General features: G+C 35.7%; 1 protein-coding gene across 1 annotated transcript in view; it reads right to left on the minus strand.

The window, feature by feature from the left end:
* Positions 1–12,800, minus strand: part of LOC149792517 (uncharacterized) — a 155,811-nt gene that overhangs the window by 44,386 nt on the left and 98,625 nt on the right. The window contains exons 23-26 of the mRNA XM_089971138.1: positions 10,219–10,299; positions 8,223–8,332; positions 2,235–2,348; positions 276–437 (exon numbers count right to left, since the gene is read on the minus strand). Of these exons, the coding sequence (XP_089827264.1) occupies positions 276–437; positions 2,235–2,348; positions 8,223–8,332; positions 10,219–10,299 (467 nt within the window). The remainder of the gene's footprint in view (positions 1–275; positions 438–2,234; positions 2,349–8,222; positions 8,333–10,218; positions 10,300–12,800) is intronic.

Genomic DNA, 12,800 nt, shown 5'->3' on the forward strand with positions numbered 1-12,800 from the left:
TAATAAATAATTTCAGTGAATCTTTTGAAAGTCAGACCTTCTCCAGTCTAGAATTCTATATAAACTTAAGATTTTGGCTTAGAATGGATTTTATCTCATAAATTCTTCCTTGCAAAAGCCTATACAAACCAGAACCTACCAAAAATTATGGATACCTGAGACATTCCCAAAACATCCTTAGAATTCCTAAGTTCTGACCTTTACATGGGTAATACTTATTTCATAATGGCCACACACACCTCATCTTTGCATCATTAATAAACAATACTACTTACCTTTGTATTGATTCCTTGTCCAACCTCCACACCACCATGAGACACTGCAACTGTCCCATCCTGACTATATACAGCAATCAGGACTCCATAGTTCTGGCCATTCCACGGAACTCCATACTTAATTGGAACAACAGACATACCCATTTTCTTCCACCTATTGGCCTAAATATTGAAAAGAAAACTTATTTGTATCACATTTACATTTAAAAAATTTCATTTCATAAAAAAAGATTTAAAAATTGCTAAACTTTTTTAAATGCAAGATTTGGTAATGGAATTCGAAATTCTTTTTTGTACATTCATCTCCAGCATATATATCCAAGGTTAAATCTGAAAACTCTGCAAAGATGCAAATAATTACTTTTATTAAAGTGAGGTTCCTTTGTTGCTATTTTTCTAGCAAATAACGACAAAAGACTTTCTTGAGTGGAGATGAGAACATATGATACTCAAACACTCTTTAATTATTATTATAAAATTAAAGTATAAAGAAATCTAGTCTACAAGTCTTTTTTAACCAAGATATTCTAATATTCAAATGTAAATATTATCATAAACGAGCCACATTGTCCAATAAAATAAAGCTGCATACATATGAACTGAGTGTCATTTCAAAGACAACAGCTGTGTACACCCAGAGACACAAAATGTACCAGTTTGGGTTTAAAAAGTTCCCATGTCAAATATGCAGAGAAAGGCTTCATACTGTAAGTCTTCATCTTCAAGTAAATTTTAAATGTTGAAATACTGAATGCAGCTAAGTCTATACACAGTTTGACTGTGATAATAATTGTATAACCATTTACATATCACTTATTAGTGGTAACTGGCTACAGAAACTGGTAACCAGTTAAATGACACCCACCTTGTCTTGTAATACCAAATGTATTTAATAAGCCGAGAAAATATTTTAAACAAGGCAAATTTAAAATGTGAATAAAATTTAACTCTTAGAGCCTATTCTCAAGAAACAAAACTTAAACATGAATTTAAGCATTGTAATACATCTGACCCAGATATAGCCCAACACAGTACATATACTGTATATCCTATTCTAAGATATGCTACAAAAATAATCCTAACACCATCTTTGCTCAGACTTCATGTAAACTAGCACACACATATGCATTCACAATCACACAAACTAGCACGCACATATGCATTTACAATCACATAAACTAGCACACACATATGTATTCACTATTACACAAACCCTATTTTCTTCCCTTGATTCTTCAGACATCTTGCAATTTATTTTATCCAAGTAATTCTGATGCTACAACAAACGAGTTCAAGCACTAAGTGTTGGAGTGACCCTAACAATCAGTCTGATTGGTACCAATTACTGCAGGAAATGGCAGAGAATATAACAACAGAACTGACATTAGAATATGTGCCTAAAACTTGTACAAAAACAAGTGGGAAATCTCTTTCCATCAACAAGTGTAACACATGTGCTATTTAATCTTAAAACTGCAATCTTTGATTACACTGTACTTCAGTTCATATATTATACACAATATGCTTCTAACTGGCATTATGGTAACTAGCAAAGGAATTTTGCTGTTTAAGCTCTAATCAATAGTGTTCCTTTACTACAATGCCCATCAAGATACCGCTGCCCCTTTTATAACACACATGATAATGGATCCCAATGAAGTGTTTGAATTTTTGGTATCATTGCCGCTTGAATTATTTAACTTAATCTTAATTCTTGGCTTATGAGGATCAATTATATTTCACATCATTAAATGTTTTTTCTAATGCATTATTGAAACAAAGCACTGATGGTATATCCCTCAGTATAAAATGCCTCTGCTATAAGGACCTGTTCCAGTGAGCAGTGTTATAAAGCTGGGGCACTGTATGAATATGACAAATGCCAAACTCAAGAATAATTTAACAACTAGGAAAATAAATTTGAGATTTTAAAATTAAGCAAGATTTAAGATCACTTACAGCATTGAATGTTTGTATTTGCTGCTGCCTAGTCTGAACTTCTGCCATCTGTTCGAGCTCTGACATTACACTGGCGATGCTACAGTAGGGCAGAGGCATACCTCCTGGGGTCACCTGTAATATTATGTTATTGACATATTATGGTTCTACCAAGAAAACAGATCAATTACAGTTTTCTGGTAATTGATAATATGGAAGAGCCTCCAGCTCAGCACAAAACAGCTGGAATAACTTTAATTGTTCTGATTTTTAAAATCTATTTAGGGCTGGTCATTAAGTGCTAGTTCTAAATCTTTATACATTCTGTGAAATGAACATTCAGCAGGTCATTTTTATTGCGAATTCTGTTAAGTAAGCATTATTCATTATACATGTACAGAAAAAAAGACCAGTTAGTTGTTCTTGTCTATTTTTTACAAACATTTTTGTGCACAGGCATACATGTAATTATCATCATTAATATTTCAAATAATAACAGGTCACCATAAAATGCAGGTCAGATAATGACCAACATTTTATATAAAGGAGGAAGCTTCCCCCTTGTCATGAAAATAAGGGGCATGTAGAAAAAAGGAGGGCGAGGAGGGAATAACCAGAGTTCAATATTTATCTAACACTTCAATATCCAACTCACTTTTTTCCTGCTCCACTGTGTTAGAGCTATATTAAAATCAAAATCTTTTAAATCTGTCACCTCTAGTTATTTAAGCATTAATCTATTCATTGTTTCTAAGCTTCATATGTGCCTTATATGATTGTGAATAATGTTCTGTGCTGAGATGCCCTTTCACTCTATTATCTGAAGGGGTACACACACGAACAGGTGACCCTGGACAATATACATTGTTACACTGAGGAGAATCAATAGATGAAAGAATTCTTGTGTTGAGATGTGATTCTTTACAAGGACTGAAGATGTAACTGAGATGATTTTCAAGGCAAGTTCCTGGGGGATCTGAACTCAAGTGGATTAAACACTGAGATGGGACAATATCGAATTTGTCCTTGTTCATGATGGAATCCAAGGTGAGAAGAAGTAAAAGAAGGAAATTCCTGTCTTGACATTGAATTTTATTCTTCTGGTATTTTTGTAGCATATCACATATTTCTTTGTTACGACCCAGGGACTGGTTTGGAGACCAAAAGGGAGTGCCCTGAACTGTTATACTGTATCCTTGAAATGGAATTTCCTGGAGGACATATGCACCAGAAAATGGAGATACCATACTGTGGAGTCTCCTTCCTGGAAAGGTATTTAAAAATCAGTCCATTCTGAAACATGGTGCCCTTATAAAAAGGTTGCATGAGCTCAGGTCTATGATTGGCCAAAGAGTGTCACTGGTCTGCCTCAAAAATCTCTACAGCCCTTCTTGTGCAAAGACGGTCTCTTTCCTGCTGCAGAATGACAACTATGAATGTTTCTTTTGGGATGTCTGAAGCAAAGAAACTCCTCAAAATGATCCAATACTCTCTACTTCATATCACTGATTTTTGAGGACTTAGTACTAAATGCTGATAGGGCCTCTAGGACTGTTTCCACACTGGGTGTGGCCTAGGGGGTCCTTTCTGTTTCTCTACTCCCTGTTTTGGAATGAGCACTGACGTCTATGATGTTGGGGTTGTGTGAGATTTTTCTCCTTAGAAGTTTGCTTGGGAATTTTGTCCACAGGACCAATGAAGAACATTGACAATAGCTGCAATCTTAGTATGGGCTTCTGGTGCTCTCTGGAGAAATGCAGAAGTGGAGAGCAATGCATCTCTTTCCATGAACTGCATTTTCACTGCTGCTGTTATGGCACTGGCAAGTGTGTGCTGTACCATCCTGTTCAAAATCTGCATCTGTGAAACAGATTCCCAGTGTGGCCAGGAGGCATGGCGACCGGTAAAGCTAGGCTATGTTTCACTTGCTAGAATAAAGCCATGAAATAGTGTCTATTGCACTGAATTCCTGCCAGATGCATGTCAATGAAGTGTTTCCAGTCAATCCATACTGCTATGTCAAGGATTTCGACAATCCCATTCTGACTACATCAAGGATTTTGACAATCTCATTTCTGGTATGTCAAGGATTTTGACAATCCCATTCCAGCTGTATCTCCATTGATGGCATGGATTTCTGTATAAACCAAAGGCAAGCATGTCTTATAGTATATTTTGTTAAAGTTGGATGGCAACTGCTGCAGTGAAAAGAAAGGTACCTGTTTGACCAATGGCTAGTCTTTTGTGCCAATGATGGGACATATTACACTGATGCTGATAAAGCATGAGGAGGCAGGCAAATTCAGACAGAAGCAAATGAAAAACTTCCTCAATTTAAAACTGGAAAGCTGAGTCTTCTTTAGTCCTTGTCAGAATGAGTACATATAATGGAGTTTTTGAGCATGATCTGTGATATGCTAAGGGGTGGGGAGATCAAGACGCATCCTGCAGTGCCTGTTACAGTGCTGCGAGTGAACTAATTAGAAATCCATCCAGACTGAGATACTGTAATTCTAAGACAATTTTAAACTGTATCATCCAAGATCCTAGTAAGGCACTGGGCATCTGGGACTGTAATGTCACCATAGCCCATATCATAGTGGCAAGTTGTGATGGGCCATCTGGGAGCTATTCAACACTGGCCAATGATTCATATTTGACAATGGTTTTAAACTTTTCAATCGCATACATAAACAATATAGAGAAAGCTAACCTGAAGCTTTCGTCTTCATGCTAAGGACTTCATCAGCACACTGATTTAATCTCTAATGAATGTTAACATCATCTGATGGAATGGTAAGTGATTTAACAGATTGTTCCTGATATGTGGCAGGTTGAGAACCAGCCTGCTTTGAGCAAGGGGTTGAAAGAATCAATCTACATCCACACAAACCAGCGCTGAACCGGGATGGGGGTCATACATGACTCACCTTCCATCAAGTGATGTTAACAGTCAGTAGAGATTAAATTAGTCTGCTGATAAAGTCCTTAATGTGAAGACAAAAGCTCAAGGTTAGCTTACTAGATATTGTTTGTGTTATGTATATTTAATTTAATTTATATTTGATTTAATTTAATTGTTTGTAAGTTTTAAAATCTTTTATTTTTAATTTCATCATATGTCAATGTAATGTAGTTTTGTTTACTAGGAATTTGATAATTTCCAGAAAATTCAGTTTGACCTGACCTTCTTATAAATACCTAATAATAGAAACAGTTTCTAATTTTGACTTAGTTTCCGACCTTGATTCAGAAATCACTGAGACAAGTAAACAACTTTCTATTTTTATTTTATTCTTGGAGTAAAATGATCGATTTTATCATGGTCATATTAGGAGGATGTGATTTTTTTTATATGTAATCAGCCTCTATTTCGCAATTATGGGTTTTCTGAAATTGGGCAGTAGTTAGTTTTAATAGTGATGCTTAAGAGATATTTCTCATTTGGGCTTTTACACTAGAGAGTGTTTGCTTGTGATCAGCTTGGAGTTACATTTTAATTTTTGTTCAAATGATTTGGATTTTAAAGGATTCTTTTTCCTGGAAATATTTGAGTGCTCATATAGAATTCTTGGACAAAGACATTTCTCTAAATTTTAGTCGGAAATTCAAACACTGGAATATTATTGTTTGTGAATCAGCAAATAACTGTAGCCACTTTGCACAATACTGACTACAATATACGTCATTGCCTTCTATTTTGGATTTTTCACTGGGACTTGAACACAAATTTCATTAGAACATTTCATTACTAGGACTTCTAAAATTTAATTTTTGGATTATTCTTGGATTATTTTTGGATCTGATTCTTAAAATCATAAGTTCTTATTTTTTCATTTTTACAGTGTTTTTCCAGGGAATTATTTGTTAACTTTTTCAAAGCTTGTTGTTTTCACTCTTTCTTTTGTTACTGTTTATTAGAGCATAAACATGTAACATAACATCTGTGCATGTTATTGAAAAGTTAACAATCATTGTCAAATATGAATAATAACACTACACAGTTAAGCTTTCACCAAAGTATACTGGGCAATGATGGTCCTGGATTCAGGTGGATCAATACAGGTACCAGGCTAACATGAATCTGTAATAGGTATGGACTGATTCATGGCTCCAACTTGAGTCTGCAATAGTAACTATGGGTCGATCGTGGCCTTATCCTGAATGGGTTCTTCAACACTGTTGCCAGTGTTCTTACCCAAAGGTGTGATATTATATCACCATAGCTGGCCCACACCCACATACAGGTAGGCTTCATTTGATTCATGTCAATACCAGTGTTCTTTTATCAAGATGGGATATGTAACTGGTCATCTTAGGTATATGCATAGACTTTATTAGATCTGGTACTGACCATAAATGATTTACATTTGATGTCATGTCTTGATGGAAAAGGGCCATCATTTCCATTCTTCTGGTACCAAGTTGTTGTTGTTGTTGTGGAGTTTAATGCCATTTTTCAGCACACAATAGGCTATACATGGCGGCCAGTATTAATGGTGGAGGAAGAACCTGGGAAAACCCCGGAAAGAACCACCGACCCACGAGAAGCTACTGGCAAGCTTTCTCACATACCCACATTGGCTGAATCCTAGACTCGAACCGCCGCAGACAGAGGTGAGATGGCAGTGATCCGTAACGAAGAGCGCTTTAGACCACTCGGCCACTCGGGACCCCTGGTACCAAGTAAATCACCATAACTGGTATCTGCCTGCATAACCATGCTGGAGCCTTTACTGACCACTCTCGATCTGCCTATTTTGTCAATGTAGGTCCATACACTATGTCTGTCCAAGGCTGTAGCCCACTGATTCTCTGTCTAACATAGGCAAATGTTGTATGAATTGTATGCCACACATTCCAGACATGCAGTATGTTTATCCTCAGCGAGTTTAAAGGGCTTGCACTCCAAGTTCTACACATTGTGTTGCCACCTATCAATACTAAGAAAGCAACAGCCTACACTGATGAAAGCAGTCAAACACCATGTAAACTAACTGAGAAGTGGATAAACAATACAAATTCTGATAAAAAATTACATCTGAAATATTCTGGTTTATATAAGACAGCACATCACAGAAACTGTAAAATAGGAAAAGTACACATTAATTGAATGAATGTACTAGCAACTGGGCTGGAGTCAAAATGGTGCCAACATATCACACAACTATGTTAGGTTCTAATGAAGCGAGAAACTTCATCTCCAATAGAAAAGAGCAAGAAATAGAAGTACAGAGTAAACTCCCCTTGGGCGAGAAAGCTCCTTCAACTTTCCCCAACATTAAAATGATCAAAGGTGTTTGCAAAGTCTCTATAACAGTTTGCTTCTTAGCAAAAGAGCAAGTAGTAATTGACACGTGGTTGGGATTTTGTGCCAACTGCAAGGGGAGATTACTCATATCTGACTTCAACTGATGTGCGCATACAACGTTTAGCTTTTTATAGCTAAGATTTAGCTTGGGAGGTCAAGATTTGTGATATAGCGTTTGTACTCCTAAGGTATTTGTGTGACAAAGAAAAGCACAGAAAAAAAATAAGTTTACACCAAGCTGGAACCAGATTTATGTGGCAACTGATGGTGAACTTTGTATTGTACTCAACAGCATCAGTGCTCTGAATTTTTGGATTCCTGCTTCTTGACCTTTTTTCCCCGGTCCTAAATTCTTGATTTTAAAGTTATTTGATATGGAAAATTCTCAATACTTGGAGACTCATATCCCTGGATCTTCACTGTCAAATACCTGAGAGATCTGAATGTTTCTCATTTGGACATCCTAGTCTGCTGTCCTCCAAGCAACCTATCAAAATCTCTGAAAGTTTTGCACAATTCAGGGAAAAGCCTTTGAATACTTGCCTATGCCAAATGATTGAGATCCTTTAAAATCATACTGGAAAAAACATGCCTACCTATCTACAACTTAAACTTAGGGAATGGAGGAGACCAACCCAAAATTTCTTTAAAAGACTCTTTGAATCAATTTCTCTCTGATTGTCAAATATCAGACATACCTGGCCTTTCTGGTAGAGGTTAAGGGTCTTGACCTGTGTGGGGTCAACTCCAAGCTCTTTAGCTATATGCTCCATTATAGTCTCCATCATAAAGATGCCAGGAGTAGATCCTGAAAGACAACAAGAAACTCATTAAAACAGGTATTAAAAAAAAGGAACTCAGCATAATGCAGTTCCTGATATAACCTATATAACATAGGTATTACAATAAATCAACTCAGTATAACAATTTCTGAATATAATATGGGTATTACAATAAATAAACTCAACATAACAGTTTCTGATATAACATGGGTATTACAACAAATCAACTCAATATAACACAGTTTCTGATATAACACAGGTATTACAATAAATCAACTCAGTATAACACAGTTTCTGGTACAAAATGGGTATCATCCTGAGTTCCAAGATATTGAAGTTTTTATTTTTATCATAATATACACCATGTTAGACAATGCTACATCCTCTATGGTACTCTGAATGGCTCCCCTCAACTTGTGTAAAGCAATGATTAAAATTAGTATAATATTTTACACTGGCTGGATGAAAAAACACCCACCATCATTGCCATTTTGTCTATAAAAATGACAACTTCAACCTATTAGTAAGTTTTTAACTATAAAGTGTTGCCATAACATCTGCATACATATTATAAAGTGAAACCCTTTGAAACTAAACCCTCAGTATCATGGAGTGAAACCCCTCAAAGCCAAACCCTCAGTATCGGAGTCCCAAATTTGTCCTTATTTAATATTTATTTTTGACCCAGTAAACCAAATACGCCTCAACTTTTAATACTGAAACCAATAAAAACTAAAACTCATTTCAAGCTTTAAAATGTATTTTAGCTCCCGGTAAACCCAAAAATTCTCAAAATCGAAAGAAATATTTGCTCCCAAGGGTTTTTGGATTTTGATGGGGTCACTGTATTCACTTAAAAGGGTGGCCATAGATAATAAACATTTAAAGTCAACGCAAAGTACATGTATATGGTATGTACACATTAAACATGTACTCTGGGTTAGAAGATAACAAGAAATTGGAATAATACACCAAACACTACCCATGGAGAATTTATTTGACTTACAAACAAAAGTATTTCATAATTCAGCAGAGATACAGAGATAGTGTGTGTATTTACAATAACGCATTACACATCTAAACAGTACAATGCCAATCATTGAACAATTTGGAAAATCCAACAACTGACTAGATTACAATGTTTTTATTCAAATTTGGTGCGGACCCCAATGGTGCATCATTTTTATTGAAACTGTAGCAGCTTGCTTTGATGAAAGATGCATAGTTTTTATTGAAACTGTAGCAGCTTGCTTTGATGAAAGATGCATAGTTTTTATTGAAACTGTAGCAGCTTGCTTTGATGAAAGATGCATTGTTTTTATTGAAACTGCAGCAGCTTGCTTTGATGAAGGGTGCATCGTTTTTATTGAAACTGTAGCAGCTGGCTTTGATGAAAGGTGCATGCATTACTGAAGTTACAACAAAAGGCCAACTTTGGAGGATCAAACAAATACCCGTTTGTTAATGCAACTGCAACATAAAAGCCTGGTGGCACCATCAAATAATTATAGAACAGAACTGGCACCTGGTTGACAAACAATTAGAAAACAAAGTATTTGTTCAAGTTGGGAACAAACGCTTCTGTCAATATGTACAACACAAGCAAGAAAAATTTTGGTGGTAATAATAGACCATGGACTTGGCATTTTCGTCAACACAGGCAGCTTGTCAACACAAGTGATGTTGATATAAGTGGGTAGAGTCTTAAATCTAAACTCCTATTTTCCACAATTCCATCACATTTCACATGTACGAAAGCATTAAATTCAAGCCTGAAAATGTTTAGAATCAGTTAAACATTAATTTTGTCTATTTAAATATTAACACGTTTGTGTCATTAAATACCATACTACTTGCAATTATACATTAAAAATTACCATACCTCAGCCACTGTACAACAAATTATCCTTACCTGGTGCTCTGCAGTAGGTATGGGATGGTGAATTGGTCTTCACTGCCACAGGTATCATGTGCCAGTTGGGGCAATAGTATGCTGAAAAGAGTGTTGCAGCTGATGATGATCATCATCATGGTGATGGTGGTAGTCACCATCATGGTGATAGTGGTAGTCATCATCTTGGTGATGGTGGTTGTCATCATCATGGTGATGGTGGTAGTCATCATCATGGTGATGGTGGTTGTCATCATCATGGTGATGATGGTAGTTATCATCATGGTGATAGTGGTTGTCATCATCATGGTAATGGTGGTAGTCATCACCATGGTGATAGTGGTTGTCATCATCATGATGATGGTGTTGTCATCATCATGGTGATGGTGTTGGTCATCATCATGGTGATGGTGGTTGTCATCATAATGGTGATGATGGTAGTCATCATCATGGTGATAGCAGTTGTCATCATCATGGTGATGGTGGTAGTCATCATCATGGTGATAGTGGTTGTCATCATCATGATGATGGTGTTGTCATCATCATGGTGATGATGTTGATCATCATCATGGTGATGGTGGTTGTCATCATCATGGTGATGGTGGTTGTCATCATCATGGTGATGATGGTAGTCATCATCATGGTGATAGTGGTTGTCATCATCATGGTGATGGTGGTAGTCATCATCATGGTGATAGTGGTTGTCATCATCATGATGATGGTGTTGTCATCATCATGGTGATGGTGGTTGTCATCATCATGGTGATGGTGGTAGTCATCATCATGGTGATGGTGTTTGTCATCATCATGGTGATGGTGGTGGTTATGATAACAATGATGTTCATCTTAATGGTGACATGTCAGTAGCTATGAGAACAATAAATACAATTATAATAATTAATAATGATGAAAAAAGGTATTATAAACATGACTAAAACGATTATATACCATATATATAAATTTCTGCACTTTTTAAATTACTCTGACCTGCACCCCTAACTGTCCCTGGGCTGGGCAAATACAATAGCCAAAAATCTAGAACATGTTAAAATCTCTTTTGGACTAGTAAAATTGTCCTGGACAAGTGAATTTCTTCCAAATATAAAACTTGTGCTAGTGTACATTTCCTGAATTGATCATTCATCTGAATGATATTCACACCTGCCATAACAAATACCAACAGGGTATCACTGTACTAAGCCATTTTTCCGCTTGACTCAGCTGAGTGAAACTAAATTATAACATGATGGTTGAGGTCAATATGAACTCCATTATAACATGATCGTCAAGGTCAATATAAACTCCATTATAACATGATCGTTGAGGTCAATATAAACTCCATTATAACATGATGGTTGAGGTCAATATAAACTCCATTATAACATGATGGTTGAGGTATTATAAACTCCATTATAACATGATGGTTGAGGTCAATATAAACTCCATTATAACATGATCGTCAAGGTCAATATAAATTCCATTATAACATGATCGTCAAGGTCAATATAAACTCCATTATAACATGATCGTCAAGGTCAATATAAACTCCATTATAACATGATCGTCAAGGTCAATATAAACTCCATTATAACATGATGGTTGAGGTCAATATAAACTCCATTATAACATGATGGTTGAGGTCAATATAAACTCCATTATAACATGATGGTTGAGGTCAATATAAACTCCATTATAACATGATGGTTGAGGTCAATATAAACTCCATTATAACATGATGGTTGAGGTATTATAAACTCCATTATAACATGATGGTCAAGGTCAATATAAACTCCATTATAACATGATTGTCATGGTCAATATAAACTCCATTATAACATGATGGTCAAGGTCAATATAAACTCCATTATAACATGATTGTCATGGTCAATATAAACTCCATTATAACATGATGGTCAAGGTCAATATAAACTCCATTATAACTTGATTGCCGAGGTCAATATAAACTCCATTATAACATGATGGTCAAGGTCAATATAAACTCCATTATAACATGATGGTCAAGGTCAATATAAACTCCATTATAACTTGATTGCCGAGGTCAATATGAACTCCATTATAACATGATGGTCAAGGTCAATATAAACTCCATTATAACATGATTGTCATGGTCAATATAAACTCCATTATAACATGATGGTCAAGGTCAATATAAACTCCATTATAACATGATGGTTGAGGTCAATATAAACTCCATTATAGCATGATGGTTGAGGTCAATATAAACTCCATTATAACATGATGGTCAAGGTCAATATAAACTCCATTATAGCATGATGGTTGAGGTCAATATAAACTCCATTATAACATGATGGTTGAGGTCAATATAAACTCCATTATAACATGATGGTTGAGGTCAATATAAACTCCATTATAACATGATGGTCATGGTCAATATAAACTCCATTATAACATGATGGTCAAGGTCAATATAAACTCCATTATAACACGATCGTTGAGGTCAATATAAACTCCATTATAACATGATGGTTGAGGTCAATATAAACTCCATTATAACATGATGGTCAAAGTCAATATAAACTCCATTATAACATGATGGTTGAGGTCAATATAAACTCCATTAT

This window comes from Sinohyriopsis cumingii, chromosome 9 (genome assembly GCF_028554795.1).
Source record: "Sinohyriopsis cumingii isolate HCF-2022 chromosome 9, ASM2855479v2, whole genome shotgun sequence".
NCBI lineage: Eukaryota > Metazoa > Mollusca > Bivalvia > Unionida > Unionidae > Sinohyriopsis > Sinohyriopsis cumingii.